A 21949-nucleotide genomic window follows, 5' to 3' on the forward strand; every position below is an offset into this window, starting at 1 on the left:
CTCATGTTACCCTCTGCACTCATGATCACTGGCCACAGATGCTGACCAAAGGAGCTGCTATGGTCCCAGGTGGATGATCAGGAATGTTTGCTTAGTAAACAGAGGCAAAGGAGCCTCTGTTATAACAGGTGACAAGGAGGAAGGGGTAGGAAGGGAGGGCTCCTTGTGCAGCTGTCTCTCCAGCTGCCAAAGAGGCCAGCTCTGGATTGAAGTCCCCAGGGCAGGTGTCTTTAAGAGACCCTAGTACCCACCCTTTGGGCCCAGGGGCTTGACTGAGGGCTTCTCAGCTCACCTTTTCTACATGAGCCTCTCATCTTTCAGCTACAACAATGATTTCTCCCAACATGGCAGTTCTTGCTCCAGTTAGAATCTGTGCCTGGCTTGAGGTTTATCATGGACAGAGAGTCAGGAAACACTCGATGAAGTGTTTGTCAGAACAAGAGATTTTCAAGGCTCCTCCCGTGTCCTGAGGTGAACCTGCCAGGGGCTGGTGTTGCTGAACTGCCTGTTCCAGAAGCCCCGGAGCACTTGAGGGGTCCTCTAAGGTCAGTCACATTGGTCATTGGAGAAATGTGACACTGGCTTCTTGGAGGTCCCCTCCTACCCACTGGGTCCTGTGTACAAAAGTACCATCTTCTTTCGAGGGCGAGAAATCTGTGCTGAATCTCCATGCACTTGACTCACACTGGTTATGGTCTGTTGAATATCAACAGTTATTTATGTCTCCCCCCTAGGCCCTCTCCTGGCCTGTCTTGATTTCTACAGAGTATAGCAAACCATTGGAATAAACTTTTTTTGCTTCCAACTTATGAATTCCACAGGAATTTCCTCCTCACACTGACAGTTTACACTTAGCTCATTGACTGCATCAGCACTCTTGGCTTCTAGGAGCTACTGCTTTAACCCAGAGACCTTCAGATCCTGGTTCAAAACCTGCTACATGGTTTCCAAAGCTGAGCTCTTGGGCTGTGCCTGGGAAACTGGGCCAAGAGCATGTGCCCTCGGCTGCAGTATCATGATCAGATTGACCACAGAGAACAAGACCTAGCCTGCATGATCTCTCCTGACTCTGACCTCTATCCAACAACACCTTGTGACAGAGCAGTGGCTTGTGCAGGGTTGGGACATACCTGCCAGCTCAGTTCACCTGTGGGGCTGTTGCTGGGCTCATATAAGTGAGCATTAAACCATAAAGCAAGAGGGTGGGGGCTGGAATCTTCCATGGAGAGTGTGCCAGCACTCTCATACTTGGCTCGACAGATGAAATGAAGGTGACCCCATACCACTCCCCAAATATTCTGCTCCCAGCCATTCTTCCATTTTTTTTACTAGTACATCTGAGAAGGCACTGCCTACCCCCAGGCCTGGAAGATCTCCTTTCTTGCTCTCTGATGGTTCTCTAATTCTGCTGCTTGTGGTTTTGTGCTTCATTCATTACAATTTACGTTTTGTGTGTGGTGTGAGCTACTTGGCTATCTAACTGTCCCAGCACTATTTGCTGAAAAGATACTGCTTTGCTAATTGAATGATTGTAGTACCCTTGTCAACAATCAACAAACCCTATATGTGTGAGTTCATTTTTCTTTTTGGACTTTAAGCTCCATTCCCATAATCTGTATGTCTATCTCATATCAGTACCATACTGTAGTTATATTGAGGCTCAAAATCAGAACTATTGATCCGTCAGTGGTATACTTTTTTAAAGCTTTAGTCTATCCAGCTACTCTAACGTGTGGGCTACTAAATTTCTCAGCTCCTCTGGGCTCTTCTCAGTCAGTGGGTATAAGGTGTGGGTATTTTTGTTGGCAATGACATTGTCTGTTTAGGAAGGAGGCAAGTGACCTTTGAGACCATTGCTCCACTGTCCTACATAGTATAGAAATAAAGGCCTTCGCTAGCGCATCTTCTTTCTACACGGCCTACCCTAAGGGGCTGGGAAGGAGAGATGAAGGCATACAGAGTATATCCTGTTGGGAGAATGGCAGGGTAAGGCAAAGGCTTGGGGAACAATCCACTGTGCTCCAGGAGATAGATGCCCCAAGGTGAGACAGAAAGTCAGGGCCCAGCAGGCATGGAGCACAGAACTTCTGAGTCCCAGGCAGTCCCAGTCTCTACCTGGCCACTTCTCTTGCCAGCTAGCCAAAGCCTCACCATAAACAGTGCTGCCTGTTTGGTTTGGTTTGGTTTGGTTTAGATTCTGTGCTCCCAGTGGGGCTCTGGGGTTCCTCGGGAGACGATGCTATAATATCCTGCAATCAGAGTGAATCCTGGTGAATCCCTGATTTCAGAAACCAGACTGAAAGGGAACATCCCAAGTGGGTCAAGGAATTTGAAGAGAAAAGTCTAGACAGGGCTGGTGCTAGGATGGACATGGTATTTCTTTATTGCAAACTGATAAACAATTTATTTTGCCCAGCCTGGTGGTTATTTGTTTGTTTGTGGGTTTGGTTTTTGTTTTCGGGTACTCTGATTTGATTTTGCCTCTTTCTACAATGTATTTGCAACTCGGTCACTGGCAGTCATTCATGGACATGTGCGGAGCCATGAAATCTGAGTCACCGGACAGGCACGTTCCCGGCTGAGGTTGAACAAGGCCATGCTCAGTTTTGCTGTTTCAAGTCTCAGACCATAACAAGTGGCCTTTTCAGTTACTTGGTGCCACACGTTTTGCATTTTTGTGCCCCTCCCCCTTTGTGATTTCACCATTTCAAATGGCTTCCGAGCCTAATGCTCGAGTGTAGTGTTCTAAGAGCAGGGCGCCAGAATGTGCCTTATAGAGCCTTGTGGAGAAAACACTGAGAGGGAGGAAGAGGAGCTAAGCGTTCCTGTTCAAGCGTGAATTATGTGGGTGTGGGTTTAACGTGAATGAGTCAACAATATATCATAAACAAAGGATCTTTACACTGGAATGTAACTATAGATTGATACGACCAAAGACCCATGAAGCTAATCCTGTTGTTTTACCCAAGGGCAGCATAAGTGTTTGTAACTCAGTGGTCATAGCAATTTTTAGAATCAACCCTGGATTGAGTCCTAGCAAAACACGCACACACACACACACACACGCATTATTTAAAATGTATATATGACCTGCCTGCCTATCATTATGAATGAGAATCAATAGTATCTATTTTCCTTTTGTCACCAATTAGACTTTAAAGACATTTGCTCTTAAATGTTAACCCCCAAGTTCAGTTGTACCCATGAACACTGTTTGAAGCTCTACCAGATTACACACCATTGTCAATAAACACAGCAGTGCCTAGACTCGACACTGACAGAAATGTCAAGTGAGTAGCTACTGATCACTCCCTTGTCATAATAGGATGAGGGCTCGGTGATAAGTGTTGGTCTTGGCACGATGTGCAGCAGGCAAGGAAAACCCGACTGTCAGCTCCAAGGCGGAGCCCTGTGCATCTCACTGATGCACTACAAGGCCAACAGCTGCAGACAGTTTACACCCCATGATTTACTGGAGAGACTGGGTTTATATGGTTGTGCGGTGTTTGCTCTGTGACTCTAGAGCAGATCGAATAGATAGCCCCGAGTTTATGAATTATAAACTTGCATGCAGCTTTCTACTGAAAAAGAAAACAGTTAAGCCTCTTCACCCCATTTCTTCTCCAACACTGTGATCCTAGAGAGACAGAGAGGAGGGAGGGAGAGAGGGGCCATGTGTGGTCAACTTGGCTAGGGAGGCAGGATTGGAGCCTCTGGGGGGTCATCATCAGCTTCTCTGAAGGAGTGAATCAAACATCCTTAGCATCAGAAGAATTCATTATTGCCCTCTATTCCTGCATTCAGCCCCCGAGGTTTTGAAATATGATTACTCCTGTTTATCCTGGGAGTTCAACAGAGGCGGAAGAAACTCCTGTTTCAGTACACATGCAGTTCCATGTTCAGTTGAGCTGACTGGGAGCTCCCTGCATCATTTGCTTCCTGTAGAGCTGTATATCTGGGACCACAATCCAGCAGCATCTTAGTTTTGTTTCTGTCTCCCTCCTCTGCTTTGTCACCTAGAATAAATGAAATATATAGCTATGTTAATGGTATAACATTTAAGTCCACCCTAAGAACTTCATTTGGCCTCTTATTTACATTTTTATGTCTTTATTTTATAGCAGGGTAGGGCGTGCACATGCATAGTTGAGGTCAGAGGACAACTTGTAGGAGTTGGTCCTCTCTCCTCACTATGTGGGTTCCAGGGATCAAACTCAAGTCTTTAGTGTTAGAGGCAACACCTTTAACTCCTGATCTATCTCAGTAGCCCATTGTGTCACTTAACATAGTGAGAAGGGAAAGGATTTTAAAAGGTCTAATCCCCTTACCACATCCCAGCATCTCTGGAATCTTCTTATCTTTAGGCTTAAGAGCATTCCGGCTTAAATAGAAGAAGCCTTTGTTCTATGCCTCCTACCTCATTCTGTACGCACACACTAAGATTTATGAAAACACCCTCAGCCCTAGTGTATTCATTGCTGTCCGTTAGCCAAACTTTGAGGGAAGTGCCAGCTGTCGGTGGAGGTGTCAGAGGCAGAGCACCCTCCATTTCTCTCCAGCTCCATCATCAGTAGTCAATCTTGATTGTTAACTTTATTAGATGGAGATAAAACAAGGTGATCAGTCACTCCCATCTCATTCGTGAGTCCATGAGATCATGTCGAGAGAGGTCTGGAGCATGGTGGCGCTGTCCTAACCAATGACTCTCGCATTACCAGATCTAAGACTGTTGAGGGGTGGTGGGACTGTGGAAAACAAGCCCTGGCAGGAGGAGGGTCACTGGGGGAGTACCTTGGGATGGAGCTATCTTGCCTGCATCCCTCCCTGTCTCCCTTCTGCTCCCTGGCTTCTAGAAACCAAGCGGTTCTGCTGCATTGTGCCTACCTGCCGTTGCACCTGCAGCCTCACCACCGTCTCACACACGAGAATCCAGGCAGCCACAAATTGAAACCTCTCAGGACTGTGAGCCAAAACTTCCCCCCGTTGGGTGTCTCTTTCTCTGGTGTTTGTCACAGTGAGGAGAGTCTGAATAACATTAGCCCTGATTGAACCTCTGTTTGCCCATTCCAAAAAAAAAAAAAAGTCAGGCATCTGTCTTCTCAGAGGGAGGAAGGGACACTGCTAGTGAGTGGTGGTCTGCTCTCTTTTTGTCCCAAGCATGCGGGACTGGTGTTTTAAAAATGAGTCCTGCTATGATTTTTCCTGTGGAGAATTTTAAATCATGGAAGCATAAAGCCTTTGGACATAAGAAACCTTGCTGGTGGAGATTGCAGTTAAAGGGACTCTGTAGCAGGAAGTTAGCAGATGTCGTAGGCTCTTTTTGGTTTTTAAATAAACTAATGCAGAGAAAAGTAGTTTATCAATTGTTTCTGACAAGTGCCAATGTGGACTTGGGTGGCCTCTTCTGGGTTGGTGCTTTCCGGAGCCTGAGGTGATCAAGTTTTGTGTTAGCGTTGCACTGCTGGGGAGAATCCCCATGAGAAGGGAGCTGTGGAGGTTCCAGTGGATGCCCACCAGCCCTGTTCTCTTAGGCCGCCTTGTGCTAGTTCTGGATGCAGTGGTTGGAGTTACACAGTGGAGGGAATGGCTCACAAGATGGCCAGTGTGAGAAGAAGAAGGAGACTGAGCCCTACTGTCCTCTCAGGAGGATGTCCCCAAACACCTAGAGGCCTCCCACCATGCCCACCACCCAGACACCTCAGCACCTCCCCAAAATGCCACCCAGTGACCTCCACCCCTGGGCATTTAGGAAACACTTCTTCTAGACAAGACCAGGGCATCCCTGGTCTCCTACACTCCTGTTCTGAGTGGATGTTTCTTTCCTTGAAGCACTGAACACTGGGGACCCTGTTTTCCACAGCAGCGCCCTGGCTTAATTACCATTTATTTACCCAGCAGATCTTGCGTTTATGGCAACCTGGGATTTTCTCCAGTCTTTGTTTACACATGCGACGCATTTCAGTTCCCTTGCTCATAACCTCACACAACTCTTGTGTTTTGTGACCAAGGGTTCCTGTCTTTTATGTGTTTTCTTTTGCTGGGTTTTATCACCAGGCTGGTAATGATTGCGATCAATCATTTGAAGCAATGGCCCCTAATCTACCCTTGTGCAAGAGGATTCTCATAAATAAACTCATCCTTTGTTTTCTAGTTGTTGTTGTTTTTTTAAATCCAAGTGTCTGTGCCTTGGAAAAATTAAAATGCAATTATTGGAAGGCTCTTTGCTGGCTGCTGCTTATAGCGCTACATGCTATCCTATTAGAGTGGGAAGTCTAGTCTGCCAGCTCAGAGTGCAGAGGGATGCCGGGTCCCAGCAAAGTATATGTGTGGCATTTAAGGTCTGCTGGTTCCGCAGCAGAGCCCACAGCAGGCATGTTCAGGACAGCAAGCTCAGCACATCTGGCCATATTATGCCTCTCTTCTCTCTCACCACATGACTGCCTTAGAATGTATGCTTCTGATTGTCTATAATTGACTCACTGACCCAGAATGGCTGTAACCTTTGTTGGCAGCCACTGCACTTTTTATCTTAGTGTGTGTGTGTGTGTGTGTGCGTGTGTGTGTGTGTGTGTGTGTGTGTGTGTGTGTGTGTGTGTGTGTTTCTCCCATGCACACACCATCAGGACTGTGTAACATCATCCCATCTACTGACTGGTGGACTGTCAGCAGCAGCCCATAAATCATTTTAAAACAGAACCGGAGTAAAGCACTTGAAGGCAACAGCCAGCCAGATCGCATGCTTTCTGTGTGTTGTTTTCTTTCAACCCATTGTCTGCAGTGCTGGATTGTTAAATCCACATGCATAGAATGTGTTTTCAGGCCAAAATTTAATTTGATTTATTCCTTTACTGCTGCTGCATTCAAATTCTGCAGCCTTGGCCAAACTCACTACACATTTGCAGAGAAAAATAGGCCAGCAGTAAAGTACGGCTGCTCATCATGTGGGATGTGGACTGTGTGACCCACTGGTAGCCCCGGGACCGAATCTCTCTGCAAAGCCTGCATGTCAGCCCCTTCTGTGCCTCATGGAAGGGACTCAGAAGGAGGAAATGGCCAGTGTGTGCCAGCTTGATAACACTTTCCTTTATGGTGCTGAGGACCAGGCCCTCACATTGCTTAAGCACTTTACCTCTAAGCTTCACTGAAAACCCTCATTTTCTTTTCCATGGGACCCTCGGGCATAATTTCCAGTCTAGATAAGTATGACCATGAATATCAAATGCAGAGGAAGCACAGCGATAACCCAGAGCTGGCTTCATGCTAAGAAAATGAGGTTATTTTACGTAGGGAGGGGGGGAGGTCATTTTTAATGAGATAGTTCCCCCTAGATGATCCTCTTTATTCTCTGCCAACTCTGTCCCTCCTGAAAATTAGTTCAGGAAAATTAGTGAGCAAGTCCTGAGCTCTAGCAAGCTGGAACTGAGAAGGTGGACTGTAGGCATGGTGGCAGTGCGCAGGCACTCCTTCCTAAAGCCATCACAGCATGTTGCTGAGCCTGAAAGTAAAGAACCACAATGCCCCCTCCTTCATCACTTTGGGCGACTGCTACACAGCTCCAGTGTGACCCTATGTGACCTCACAAGGCCTTCCTGAAGGGCAGCTTGCACTGGGGTGACCAACCGATGGTAGGGGAGGGCAGAGGGCAGAGACCTAGCTACCAGAAGCCCTGAGGTGACTGGATGGTACAGGATAGGTGTCCTGGGAACAGAGCAAGCAGAAGTGCAGACAGATGCTGTGAGGGTAGGAAGGGCTGGGGCCAGCCTGCCAAAGTGGGGCTTTCTTCCCCTGCTCCATGGCTGTGCACAATAGTCTCCACAGCCATCCATGTTGTTCACACGCAGACCTCACCAGTGAGCCTTCCTCTCAGGGAAACCCCAGGCCTTTCTCTGGCATTTGGCTTACTGATACGCATCCGAGCTCTCGGCATGCTGGCCCTTGCATATACCTCTGCTATGCATTGCCTTTGTCCCTGAGGGTTAGGACCAGGGGGAGGCAAAAGTACCAAACAAGAGGATGTCCCTCTCAAGGACATGTAAACGCAAGCGGGACACCTTCCTTAAATTTTGCATACTGCTCATCTTGCTCTGCTGGTCCCACTCTGAGCCCTGAATGCCAAACCAGGTAACCTTGGGAAGCTGTCCATCCCTTTCCCAACTTGGTTTGTGTTGCCTCTAATCTCAGTGATGAGAATGGAATTAAATCCATTTGGAGAAGCCACACAACACAGCACACTACTGGCCCATGTCAAGGGCTTACTAGATGTTTAAGGTCACCGACATTATCACTGGATGAATACCAAGCATCCTGCATGAGCCAGTCTCACGAATGCTCCAGGCTTGCAGGACCAGTCTGGTAGACAGCCGTGTCCCCATTTGCCCCTTTCCAGGTTGTGCATGATTCTGACTGTGTGGACTTCCCTGGAGGTCAGGGCCTCCCTGTTCTGAAGAGGATGTATTTTGTGTCTCTGCTGCAGGAATTGCTTACTTAGGAGGCGTGTGCAGTGCTAAGAGGAAATGTGTGCTCGCCGAAGACAATGGTCTCAATTTGGCCTTTACCATCGCACATGAACTGGGCCACAAGTAAGTACCAGCCTCCGATGCTCTGCCTTCCTTCCTTCTTCTCCAAACACTGCCTACATGATTTGTGCCTTTGCCTTTTCTGTGATTAAAAAGGTCCACCCCCCAGGCTGACTCTTGAATGTGGAAACATAAATCTCAAGTTGATTTATTCTTGAACCCAGCAGTGATGCCTTCCTGGGTGTCTTAGCTGGTGGGGCTACTTTTCCTAGCTCAGCCTCGTCCTTCAATGCACTCTAAGGACATCATTCAGAATGAATGGATTTCTCTGGACTCTTAGCTTCCTGTTTTCTTTTCAGTCACTTCAGAAGCCCCACTTTCCAAATGTAGAATGCAGTGTCTCAGTTTGGAAGAATCAACAGCAACCACCTTTGCACGTGCAAAGTCTCTCCTTTAAAATGAAACAACCTCAAAGCCCTAGAGCCCAAAGGTGCCTCCTCCTGGAGAATATGGGGCAGTCTCCTCCATTCTCAGAGGAGGAAGCTGGGTGTTAGGGGGTTGTTATCACCTGCAGGAAGCCTCAGGGGCAGATAGCCAGTCTCTTCTACAAACGTGGCCTCAAAGTTTACCCTTTCTGCTAGAAAGGATGTCTGTTTTATGTTTCTCTGAAGGGAAAAACTGTGATATGACTATGTAAGAACTCTAAAAAAAAAAAAAATTAAACTGAGGATACCTGAGTACAGAGAGCAGTGGGGGAAATTTATATTGGATTGTATAGAATGTAAATGGAAATCAGAGTTCTCGGGGAAGTGGCCATAAAGTTTTTCTAATGACCTCCACAGGAAGGGGCCTGGGGCCTTAACTGTTGTGGCCGGTTGTTGCATGAATAAAGCCAGTGTACACAAAGAATGGGAAAGCAGTTGTTTCCTGACGCCACAGTGATATCTTGGGCCTTTCTTTCACTTTTTTGTCCTATTTATCTGGTGCCATTTGTAGGAGGCTTGGCAGTTGGACTTGGTAGATACCATGATGTGGGCACAAAGAGGAAGACTAGACAAAGAGGATGCTGTGTGTGTAGCATGGGGAATATGGTCTTTCTTGACGTGATGTGACATAAGGAAGCTAGCCAGGCTGGGATCTGACATGCTCTTGTTGCTTCCTGACCATTAGTGACAACATTTGGCCCACACTGGTCCTCCTCCTCCTCCTCCTCCTCCTCCTCTTCTTCCTCCTCCTCCTCTTCCTCCTCCTCCTCCCCCTCCTCTTCCTCCTCTTCCCCCTCTTCCTCCTCTCCCTCCTCCTCTTCCTCCTCCTCCTTCCCCCTCTTCCTCCTCCTCCTCTCCCTCTTCCTCCTCTTCCTCCTCTTCCTCCCCCTCCCCCTCCTCCTCCTCCTCTTCCTCCTCCTCCTCCTTTTCCTCCTCCTCCCACTCTTCCTCCTCCTCCTCCTCCTTCTTCTTCTTCTTTTGTCTTTTATTTTTCATTGCATTTTTAACAGTGCTTTCCAGTGGTTTAAACTCCATACCCAAGTGACTCACGAGGGGCAGGGATGAGTATAGATCACCGTGGCCTTGGCAGGCATTCTCTGACTATTAAAGAACCAGCCTATCTCAGTGCCTGGGAGTGTGTCAACTGTAAGGATGCAGAGCTTTCAGGACTGTGACAAGCATCTGAGTTGTTTTAAATCTGTGAACAGTCAAGTAAAATAAGATTATCTGAAGGAGCCAGAGCCAGAGCCAGCACACACACACACACACACACACACACACACACACACACAGAGCTATAGTCTGTATATAGTTTCTTGGAGAATTCTTTGTAGCCTGCTACTAAACTCTAGTTACCTCCAAAAACAAACACTATGATTCATCAAAGCCAGTAAACAAGTAGGCAGTGGTTAAATGCACATATTGTTCTTTGCAGAGGATCGGGGTTCAATTCCTAGCACCCACATCTACCTGTTCATAACCACCTATCACTACACTTATAGGAGATCTGATTTCCTCTATAGACACCTATAGGAATGTGATGTACAGAAACTCACACAGGCACACATGCATACATAAATAAAAAATGGCAAAGAAAAAAAGATGATTTGAGCTGGTATATGAATTGCAGTATCCTGTGGCAGCATCCAGCACCATGGCCTGTACCAGCATGCTGCTCACACATGCACTGGGACACACATGTGCTGCCATGAAAGTATTGCTTCTTGAGTATGAAAACACAGAGAGGCCTTCTCTTCCTGATAGCCGGTTGGGTCAAACACTGGCTGCTTAGCACAGGATGTCTGCAGAGAGGAACGGCTAGACACAGGCACACCTCAGTGCCCTTTAGCTATAGACTGTGTACAGTCTCTTGGAGAATTCTTTATAGCTTGCTACTAAACTCTAATTACCTATAAAAACAAACACTCTTGTGAATGAAAGCCAGTAAACCCTGCCAGCATTGGGCCTCCCCCTCACCTAGTGATTACAGTTTTCCCAAGGAAGTCTGTTATCTGAGTGCTGTCATTGTTGGGCAGTAGCACCCTCCTCACCTCAGCCCCCACCTGCCAAGCCACACAGTCCTCTGAAGTCCCCTCTGGTCACCCTAGTTCAAAACCATGGGGGCTCAGGGTGGGCCATTTGGACTGCTTAGAAAAGGGAAGGCCTACATTCTCAGCAAAGTGAAAGACCAAACTGCTTCAGAGATGTCAAACCCCGACATGGATCATGTTCTGGGATGGAGCGGGTCCAGCCCTGCCTCCTCTCACTTGTGTGACAGGGTCCCCAGGACACAGTCCCTGCTGACACAGTACTGATGATGGGAGGCTTCCAATGCAAGCTTCGAGTCTTTACTCCTGGGTCTCAGCGGCTTTCCCGTTCCTTACTAGCCTGCCTCCTATCAGGACCCCTGTGTGCAGCTGCCCTCCGATCCCAGTGCACATGGAATAGTCACCTCCTGTGTGAACCACACACTCTTATTTGTTAACCAGTGAAGCAGCTGACTTCATGATTTTACTTCTGATTTGATTTTAAGGAAACCAGAAGCTCAGTGGGGTAGGATGAGGGGTTTCTTTTCAGCATCCATGAGCTGTGCTTCCTCCTTAGTCTTTCTCGGGGGTCTCTTTGTATATATGCATGGCTTTATCTTTTTAAAATAATTATTTTAAGTATATGAGTGTTTTGTCTGTGTGTGTGTGTGGGGGGGTGTACCTGCATGTTTGACTGGTATCTAAGGCAGTCAGAAGAGGATGTCAAATCCCCTGGACCTGGAATTGCAGAGAGCTGTGAGCTGCCAGGTGGATTCCGGGACTTGAACCTGCATCCTTTCGCAAAGCAGTGGATGCTTTTAACCACTGAGCCACCTCTCGATTTATCTGAACTAATCAAGAGCTGATGTGTCTGATGGTGTAAAAGACTCTATCTTAATAATCACACAGATCACACAGTTGTAAATGAGACAGATAATTCTTGGGTTGGCAATGTCAATCATCCACAAAGGACACAAATTGGTAACACAGTGATTGATGATGCTTAGGCCAGACCAGAACTCATTTACTGACCATGTACTTTAGGCTGGGTGCTGTGTTAGATGCTTCACATTCCCTGAGAGGTAGGGATTGTGGAGCCACAACGTTTTACAACGTTGGGAAGATAGCACTCAATCTTTGGTTGTCTGAGGATTTCCTATGTGCACATAATGTGTTGAAATCTATCCCTCCCTCCCCATCCATTTCTTCTCTGTATGCCCCACCATTATCACTCCCAATCCCCCCTATCTCTCTTAAACTCCTTGCATCTCCTTCATGCTGCCAGTATGTGTACTTGTGTATGAACATGGGCCATTGAACAGAAGGTGAGTAGCCTCTTAGGAGCCACGTCCCTGAAGAAAACTGACTTTCTCCCAGTCACCATCAACTGCCAATAGTTCCCCAGCTAAGGCTGGGGCTTTGTCACTCTCTCTCTCATCCATGCAGGGACAGCTCCTGTGAGTCCACGTGTGTGTGTGATTACCTTACTATAGCTAGAAAATACTATTTTGTAGTCAGCTACTGCTTCTGACTTATAGTCTTTCCAATCTCTTTTCTGTAATGACCCCTGAGCCTTGGGAGAAGAGGGTGTGGTGTAGATTGTCTTGTTTATGGATGTGTACCCTCTGGTCTCATTTCCTGTAAGAGTTGACCAGTTGTGGGTCTTCATGTTAATTATCATCTACTACAAAAAAAAAGAAGCATCTCCGAAGAGGGTTGAGAGCTGCTCTATCTATGGGTATAATGAAGTCCTTAGAAGGCACTTTAATACCATGTCCACTCGGCAAAATAATAGTCATGGTTCCTACCCAGCCATGGGCTCTTGGCCCCATTAACCATGCCAGTCATGATGTCAGCCTTGTGAAGCAGGCTCTGAATTTAATCAGAAGGAGCTTGGTTACTCCTATAACATTGGTAGCACTGATTTTTTTTTTAACATATGCTCTCAGGATTGAGAGAGTCCTCAACAATTAAGAGTACTTGCCTGAATTCAGTTCCTAGCACCCATGTCAGGTAGCTCACAACTAAATTTTTTGTTGTCTAAGGATTTCATGGTGCACATAATGTGTTGAAATCTATCCCTCCTTCCCTCCCCTGTATGTAACACCAGCTCCAGGGAATTCAATACTTTCTTCTGACTTCCTTGGGTTTCTGTATACCATAACATTTGCCTGCACATGAGTGTGTGTGTGTGTATGTGTGTGTGTGTGTGTGTGTGTGTGTGTGTGTGTGTGTGTGTAGATAGACAGAATTTCAGAGTTGAAGTTGTAGGACAAAATGACTCTGAGAGAGTATGTTATGTTTTGAGAGGTCATGTTGAATTTCGCAGTAGGCCTAGGAGAGACTCATGGTTGGTGAGACCTTGTGTCTAATGCAGGGGGAGGCTGGATATACACCAGAGAGAGCTGATATGCCAGGACCGGGGAAACCCAGAACCTGTGCATACAACATGCGTGCATGTGGAATGTGGCATGCAGAACACACAGCATGCCTTTCAGTGGGTAAGGCAGAGTGGTCTTAGGCAATGTCTAAAGATAGAGCCTTGTAGGTGGGCTGCTGGGGAGATGGGAAACCCATGCTGTGAATGTCCACTTTTCAGAGAGCAAGTTTCTCCCTATTCTGAAAATTACCCCGCCTCTGGTCTACGATCCCTGCCCTGCACATCAGGCTGCTCTCATAGAAGCTTGCGCCCTGGCCTAGCAGCCATCAGAGCAGTGCTCTACGTCAGTGTGCCCTGGGTGAGTAGATAAACCAGTGGCCCTTCTTTACCACAGGTCAGCTGTCCTGAGGAGAAGCCTTAGCATGGCTCTCCAGGAGGCTCCCTTATCCCAGGTGAGAGCCACACAGCATCATGCAGGGTCCATCGATGCTCTTCCTAGCACCAGCCACCTTCTTGCTTCTGTTTCTTGCTCCCACATCCCCATCCTCCTGAGGTTCCTTCCAAATTGAGCCACAGTGGTGCTGAAAGCTGTTTTGCCCTCCTGGACCCTGTCCCCTTGGTCACACTGAGTTTTCTCTGAGGAGTCATGCTGTAGGCAGGTTTATTCTCCATATCATCAACAGTCACCTCCTAGGACACCTTAGTTAAGTGTACAACGCAGAACCTAAAATAATGTGTGATGGGAAGTGTGGAGCTGACTGGCAGAGGCATGACTATGATGGAGACATGGAGGGGCGCCGTCTCATATCAAATGCACCGATATGGAACTCTGTTTAGCCATCTAGTTGTCACGTAAACACCTGAAGGCACTCGCACATTACACATGGCTACAGTCAGACCACTTGTACACTCCTGGAGGCACAGATCCATGCAGCACCCTGGAGCCATCTTCTTTTACAAACATTTGCCCTGGTTGACTAAAAGGTAGGGAAGCATGAACAGGCCCTGGGACGCCACAGGTACACAGATGTAGCAGGACCCAGGGCGTTAGAAGTTCACATGGCACCTCGGAACCGGAACCTCTTCACTGTGGGTGTTTCCTGTCAAGAGTGTGACATTGAAGAGGTGAGCTGAGGACAGCAGGTGTCAGGAGACAATGCAGCTGACCGTGTGTGTGTACTCAAGGACTTTTCGACTCCTCTGCTACTCAGAACACAAGGGATCCAGTCTCCCCGGGACGCGCAGCCAATGGGAAGTAGGCGGAAGCATGTCTGGAGCAGAGGGGAGAGGAAGGGAGAGACTGGTGGGGGAAATGTTCTCATAACTGAAGTCGACACAGTTCAAATGAAAAGGAATTGTCTTGGCCCCAGAACAGGAAGAAAAGCAAACTGTAATCCAGATGTGGGAGGCGTGGAAGCTCGTCTGTAATTTGTATTAAGGAAGGACTGGCTGGTACCCTGTGAGGAACGCTGAGGGGATGCAGGACAGTTCTGGGCTGGCAGGTGGCCTCCTAGCATCCTGTGCAGTGTGTCTGGCTTGTGTGCTGTACCTTGGAGGTGCTGGGTATAGCATGCTGACAGATGGGCCAACTTTTTAACAGGGCACTACAGAGACTTTCTGTAATGTCATAACTGTTTAGACATCTTGTGTGTAGTGGGGGGAGGGGATGCTTTTATTCTAGATAGAATTAGGACAGTTGGTACACTAAGAGCCTGGCCTTCTTTAGGGCCAAGAAGAGAGAAATCTTCTAACAAGCGTGTGGTGTCTTGGGTCTGGTTGTGGCATAGGGTTTTCTGGCAGGTTTTTCCCACTGGTCCTCTGACCTCATCTCCATCTCCTAGTCAGCTTCCATAGTCCCTGGTCAGCTATGGTTCCATCCTTAGTAAAGGGCCATCATGGTGGTAGCTACCTGCAAGGGCTTAGGTTTCCCTAGGAGGGAGTCTCAAAGAGATTTGGGGGTATAATTTCTGTTCTCTTCCCCTCTTCCTCCACCAAAGGCAAAAGTCAGTACCTAGCATTTGTTGTTGGATGTGGTGTCACTACCCAAATTCAGAGAGACACACAACGTGCTGACCTCGTTTCTTGTTTTGTATTTTCATTGGTGTACTAGTCCGTATTTCAAACTTTGCTACTTAAAAATCTTAGAGCTTGCCACATAAATCAAGCTGCCCCTCCCCCCCATAGCACCTCAGCACAGATACAACTTTCGAAGGTCTAGAGGGTTCTCAGAGTAGCTGACCCGGAAACGCCACACATGATTCTTCTTTCCCCTCCTCCAAGAGTCTTTGTATCCACCTCATGATGGAGGTTTCGAGCGGGATTGCTGCTGTGATCAGAGCGTCAAGGATGTTCGTATAAGTGGCCCAGCATTCAGGACTGCAGAGACACTACAACCCTTCCCTTGCCACCTCAACATGTATGTATGAGGCCTGTATGAAGAGAAGGCACTTCAAGTCTCTGGGAAACCCAGAGCTCCCTTCCTTGAAAGAACCTTAACCTCTGTGTGCCCAGGCCAGGCTTGACACCGTGCTGCAGACAGAGGGACAGAGCACTAGGAAGCTGCTCCAGGAGCTTGTCCCCAAGCCTGCCAATGCAGTCCCACCTGCATGCCGAGCAGTGTGGACCAGTAACTGTTACATAGATGTCGTCCACCATGATATAAAACGCAGCTGCGAAGAGGCGCCCCTGTATCGGTACCCAGTCTTTACTCCAAGAATGATGTGTGCTTAATTATCCACTGGATTGCCATGCCCAAAGCGAAGCCATCCAAGATGGCGGTGTGCACAGATGGGAAGACAGTTGAGTTTGGCTGAAGAGCTCCATCTGAAATCCCCTTAGAGCTCCCTTCCACTAAAGACCCTGCCAGGAGTTAGATGAGATCCAATTTTCTCGTTAGATTGCCGAGGCTTCTGGCAGCTTCAGCTAAGTGACTTTTCTCATGCTTCTTGGAGCTAGAAGGGACTTCTGAAGTCATCTTAGCCTCATCTTCTGGGTGGCAAGGCCATTTCCTTCCCACAGCTACAAGTGGTTAAGTGGAGACTTGGGCTGGAGCCTGGGCTGCAGCACAATGGGCTTCCCACACAGGGACAGAAACTGGGCTACAGTCCTGTAAGATCTCTTCCCTCATCATTATATATCCCCTTGCCTTTTCATAAAACAGCAGTTCTCAACCTTTGGGTCTCAACCACTTTGGAGTCACATATCAGATATTCTGCATATCAGATATTTACATTGTGATTCATAACAGTAGCAAAATTGCAGCTATGAAGTAGCAGTGAAATACTTTTATGGTTGGGCGTCACCACACTATGAAGAGCCAACTGTATTAAAGGGTCACAGCTTTAAGAAGGTTGAGAACCACTAACTAAGAAGATTACCTTCCCATGTGGCCAGTCTTTTAGAGTCTGTAGAATAGGTGTATCCTAAAAAGGGTTGGACCCTTTCTCCCGGCTGAAGCCCTCATGCATCCAATGCCTACCAGTAGTAGGAAATTTTAAACCAAAAACCTACAGATACCTGCAGATGCTGAGACCTCGGGGATCTTGCCAGCGGCCTGTGCCCTGGCATACTCTGAGAAAGGACCCTTCTAGCCTTTTCCGTCTTAGTGTATATAGGGCATGTTTGCACCTTGCATGTGGCTGGTGACTTGATCATGTGGCAGAAAGTCCCAGTTGAAGGACCTGGGATTTTAGAGAGAGCTGTGCATTCACATATTTTGTGGCTGACACCCCAGCAGGACATTAGAAGTTGCCAGGGACCAGCACATAAATCTAAGAGTGGCCTCTTGGGAAAAATAGCAATAAGTGGGTGGATATACATGGCGGGGGAGGGGCCATCATTTGAATCAAGTCATTGGAATCATTAAGCTTCAAGATTCCATCTCATTCCATATAGCCACACTCCTGAATTTTAATTCACATCTTTATAGCTCTCTAGGGTGATTTGATGGGTTAGGACTGAGGGAAATCTGCCAGTTTCAAAATCGGATCCTTTATGCTCATAACTATCCTGGAGAAGGTCCTCATTCTATATAACCATATTCTGAGGTGCTAAGAAAGGGCTTATGCAAAGCAGACTTCTGCCATTCTTTGACTCTTAGATTGCATAAGGATGAGAGGGAATGCCAAGGACATGGGTTGGTAGCTTTGAACCACATTAGGAAACATCAAGATCCCTGATGAGGCTGGGATCCAGGGCTGGGAGGCAAGACAGGAATCTGTGTGGCAAGAAGCAGAGCCCTGTGGTCCTGGGATGTGTGACCCTGGGAGCTTGAACCTGCTTCTGTGCCCTGCTGTGACTTCCCCGGCTGACAACAGTATGGATTGTTGAAGGGAACAAGGAAGAGACATCCCAGTGATCTTTAGAAGCCACATCACTCTTGGTTCCAGTATTTCTGTGGAACAAAAAATGGGGTCCTGCGTCCAGCCCAGGGCTCAGGCCACCGGGCGAGGTGGACATAGGGAGCTTGATTGAGCACTGCTGGGCAAGTATCAGGCTGTTAGAAGCTGCAGGACCCTGCTCCAGGGGTGGGGAAGGTGCAGTCTGAGGTCCCTGGGGACTGACTGGAGTTGGGCTCTGGCTCTCAGGCACCACAGACACCGCTGGGTACCACAGAAGAGCCAGGGACTTCAGGTTCTCAGACACTGTTGGATGTCTCAGAAGAGCTGAGACCCTTGGGCGGACTTTAACCCAGGGGCCAAAGGGAAAAGGGCATGGAGAAGGCTGTGGCAGGTTACCGTGGGGGCAAGAGTTCTTGTCTTGCCTGGGTGACTAGCTTGGTTTGGTGGAAGCTGTGGCTGGAGCACAGGGAGGCTTCCTGGGTGGGAGGTTAGACATATAACTGTGGGGAGGAGCATACCTGGCTGTTGCCAGGTAACTGTGAGTTTGGAGTCCAGACAGGAGCTTGGGGCATTGCCTACATGACTGATGGCCACACACCTCTCTGCAGGGGGTTTGTGGGAGGCTGTAGCTGTGACAGGAGCCAGGGGCCCAGGAAGCATAGCTGAACACCTGCTGTCTCTTAGGATCACCAGGGTTCCAGGCCTGTGCTTGACCGACTGGGGAATCAGGCTGTCTGTGCACTGCCACGTGTGTTTCCACATCCAGGATGTGACAAATCCCATAGGACCCCTGCTGGGGAGCAGCTTCAGATACTCTGGGGACCAAAGGATAAAACATCTACTTGATGACCACAGGGACTTTCACCAATATCACTCCTTCAGACAAAAGCAATGATTAACAGTCTGGTAACTGACCCCTAGTGGGCTTACCGTTGTCCGTATTTGGGCCTTCTAGAAGAGATGGAACACTTGGGTTAATTAAGAGTCAAGAGTCTGCTCCGTGATACTTGCTCTCTAATCATCCAAGAGCATAAAAACTGTCTCCTCCCCTGCAGGAACCGATGCCTCCGAGTTCCCGGGGCTGCCTGCTGCACAGTCCAGCTCTCAGCAGAGCAAGCTCCCTGAAATGCCCTTCCTCCCCTGATGTCCACTGGATGGGCCCCTCTCTTTCACAATTGTCACTTTGACCTCATTTGTCGCATGTCCAGTTCAGAATCTGGCAAAGGAGCTCCAGGAAGGCTCTGTCTTTGTCACTGTTCAGATACTGTCAAATGTCATATGTGGCTTTGCTCTCTGATGTGGTGTGAGGATTGGCACCCCACCCCCACCCCATCCCAGCACCTGGGAGAGAGCTAGGAACTCAGGCCCACAGGGTGACTTGTATCTATGTGGAAAGGATGGATAGAGCACACTAAAGGGGTAGCCTGTTCTACCTAGGTCATCTCAGAGCACACTCACTTCTAGCTGCATGCTGGAACCCCAAGAACTTATAGGCTGTGATATATTACTTAATAATGAGTTATGTTTATCACTTAATGACAGTGACACATTTCAGAAAAGGCATCATTTTACATCATGGTGTGACTGTCCTGGAACTTGTTGACAAGTTTCTCATGACCAGACAGTACAGAGCAGTCACCCTCCACGGTTCCCTCATGTAGTACCACCATACCACATGGCATGTAGCTTTACAGTAGACTTTAGTTCTGTTAATAAACCTCCTAGTAAGATAACAGATATAGTGTGGCACATATAGAAAGGAGTAACATAGTTTTCAAGTGTGTGTGTGTGTGTGTGTGTGTGTGTGGAGTCCTGTGCTTTCATTTGACAGGTAGTGTGGGCTTGCTCATACTACCATCAGGTGAGGGACCACTAGGAAAAATGATACGGTGATGTAATGTGTGAAAGTGGTTCATTTTCATTCTGATGTTTTAAAGACAGTAGCATTCACATAAGAAACCCAGTCAGGGTTCAAGACCTTTGTAAGTATTGAAGACCAGGTGCTAATAGTATGCTTTATAGCTTGACAGGTGGCATTTAAAATAAACCTCAGACATCTTTTTTTTGCTATTCTCCACAAACATATACTACTAACTGATCCCGGTACCCTTTCCATTGAATCCCAATTCATAGCTCCTTTAACTCTATAAGCAGCCACTGCCAGTGTATTTCGGTTAAAACTGATTTGCCAACTTGTATCGGAGGGGCAACGCTAAGACAGTGCAGTCTCAGGTTGCATTGACATAACCTTCTCTCCCGAAGTGGAGGATGAAGGAGTTGTTCTGCTTGCCTTTCCCCAGTTAAACACTGAGAAGCCTGCACTTCATGATGCAGCATGGGAGGACTGGTGTAAGGACTTTCAATGGGTGTGCACCATGCACATGCCATGAAGGGAAATCATGAAGAAAGAGTTGGAGGAACTTAGTGTTGGAGAAGGGCAGGGACACCAGCACTTGGTACACCAAAGGCTGCCAGGACCTTCCACCCACCCATTCAAGACAGAATCTCTCCTTGAGCCTGGAGCTCACAGGTTCACTGAGACACAAGCCTCTGTCTCTGTATCCTCAGCAAGAAGATGATTTGTCTCCATGACACCTGGCTTTTGATCTGCAAGCTAAAGATTCAGATTTGGGTCTGTTTGCTTACATGGCAACTATCTCATCAACCAAGCCATCTTTCGAGCCCCACATTTTGCTTTTATAGTCAAACAAAGGCTATAACATCATCTAAACACACACACACACACACACACACACACTCTCTCTCTCTCTCTCACCATACATATGTGGCAATGTATGAGAATAAGGCAATTCTACTTATAAAATGAGGAGGCGAGAGCTGGGGTTGTCGCTTACTGAGCAAGCACTTGCCTAACACGTACCGAGGTCTAGGCTCCATCCCCAGCAGGCCCAAAGGTTAGGAAGAAGACAGCAGGGAGAATAAAATGGACTAAATAGAAGTTACACTGCTCACTCAAAGTGGTAAAGAGAAAATATAACTCACAGGAGGGCAATAACCAAAGGAACAAAGGAAACAGAAATCCACATGCCTAAGGTTACTCCAATGTTAATGAAAAGACATGCATATTGACTTAAAAACACTACATACATATGTACTATATATATGCTGTCTACAGCAGGGCTGCTTAAGCTTGTGGTACCATTTTTAACTGAGAATGTTTTACATAACTTTGGGTGTACAGGCAGATAAAATATACAACTCAAGCATTTACTATAAATAAATCATAAATTTGCTTTAAAATAATTTCTGATATACATGTAATTTTACCATTTGTTAAAGATAAGGAGGCATTTACATAGTAATGAAATGAATGTGCTTGCTTGGTTTTATGAGAATAACCAGGGTTTGTTTGGATATTTGATACCTTAAAGCATAAAATTCTTTCAGAGTTGACTGATGTTTTGATTTTGTAGTCATTGATGCTGGGAACACTGCTTTGTGTAAGCCACAGTATAAAACGACAGACGTATCTGTAGGGGCCATTGTTGGAAATTCTGTCTTAACCTGTCAGGTACCTTAACTTTTTTAATTGAAACATTTTCTTCTGGAGGGAGCCTCAAGAGTCAGGAAGGTAAAATTGAGAAAGGCTCCGCAGGCTCGTGAACCTTGTAAGATGCAGAGGTGGGCAAAAGTGAAAAGACGTGGGAGGCCTTTCCTGAGCCTGTGCTGGGAATGAGCAGCTGCTGGGAAGGAGCAGAGACTCTTCCGCGGAGCTGCCCATGAGCTGTGCAGGGTGCTCCAGGGAAACAGCAGAGTCCTCCCCCATGCCTGGTGGCCTCTCCGAGATGCTGCTGCCTTTGTGTTCTGTGGGTCTCCAAACAACCCCTCTCCCACACTCCTGCAAGTAACAGCCCAGTCACCACCACCTCCCCAAAATTAGTTAACTTAGCTAGACTTGGGGAGAATCATTTCTTTAGTCCACCATTGGTAAAGAGATGTTTGTTTCTTTCTTCCCAGGAAAAGTCACACAACACAATTCTGAACCGAAATCCATTTAATTTATCTTTATTATTGTTGAAATTCAAGTGAGTAACTCAGACATTCTCCCACAGTAAGATGCTAACACGCTAAGGAAGGGTATTGGGGAAGTGTTACAGATCTTTGTTTTCTGTGGTTAAACCATTGTGTTCCTAGAAGAGCAGAAACCGTTATAGACGTTAAAGCCCTGCAGTTGAGAGTG

At 47.3% G+C, this 21949-nt stretch overlaps 1 protein-coding gene across 6 annotated transcripts in view; it reads left to right on the forward strand.

The window, feature by feature from the left end:
- Positions 1-21949, forward strand: part of Adamts17 (a disintegrin-like and metallopeptidase (reprolysin type) with thrombospondin type 1 motif, 17) — a 313473-nt gene that overhangs the window by 120637 nt on the left and 170887 nt on the right. For all 6 annotated transcript variants that reach the window (XM_030242472.1, XM_006540842.4, XM_006540843.4 and 3 more), the window contains one exon: positions 8474-8579. In XM_030242472.1, the coding sequence (XP_030098332.1) occupies positions 8474-8579 (106 nt within the window). The remainder of the gene's footprint in view (positions 1-8473; positions 8580-21949) is intronic.

Source organism: Mus musculus, chromosome 7, assembly GCF_000001635.26.
Source record: "Mus musculus strain C57BL/6J chromosome 7, GRCm38.p6 C57BL/6J".
In the NCBI taxonomy this organism is placed as follows: Eukaryota; Metazoa; Chordata; class Mammalia; order Rodentia; family Muridae; genus Mus; species Mus musculus.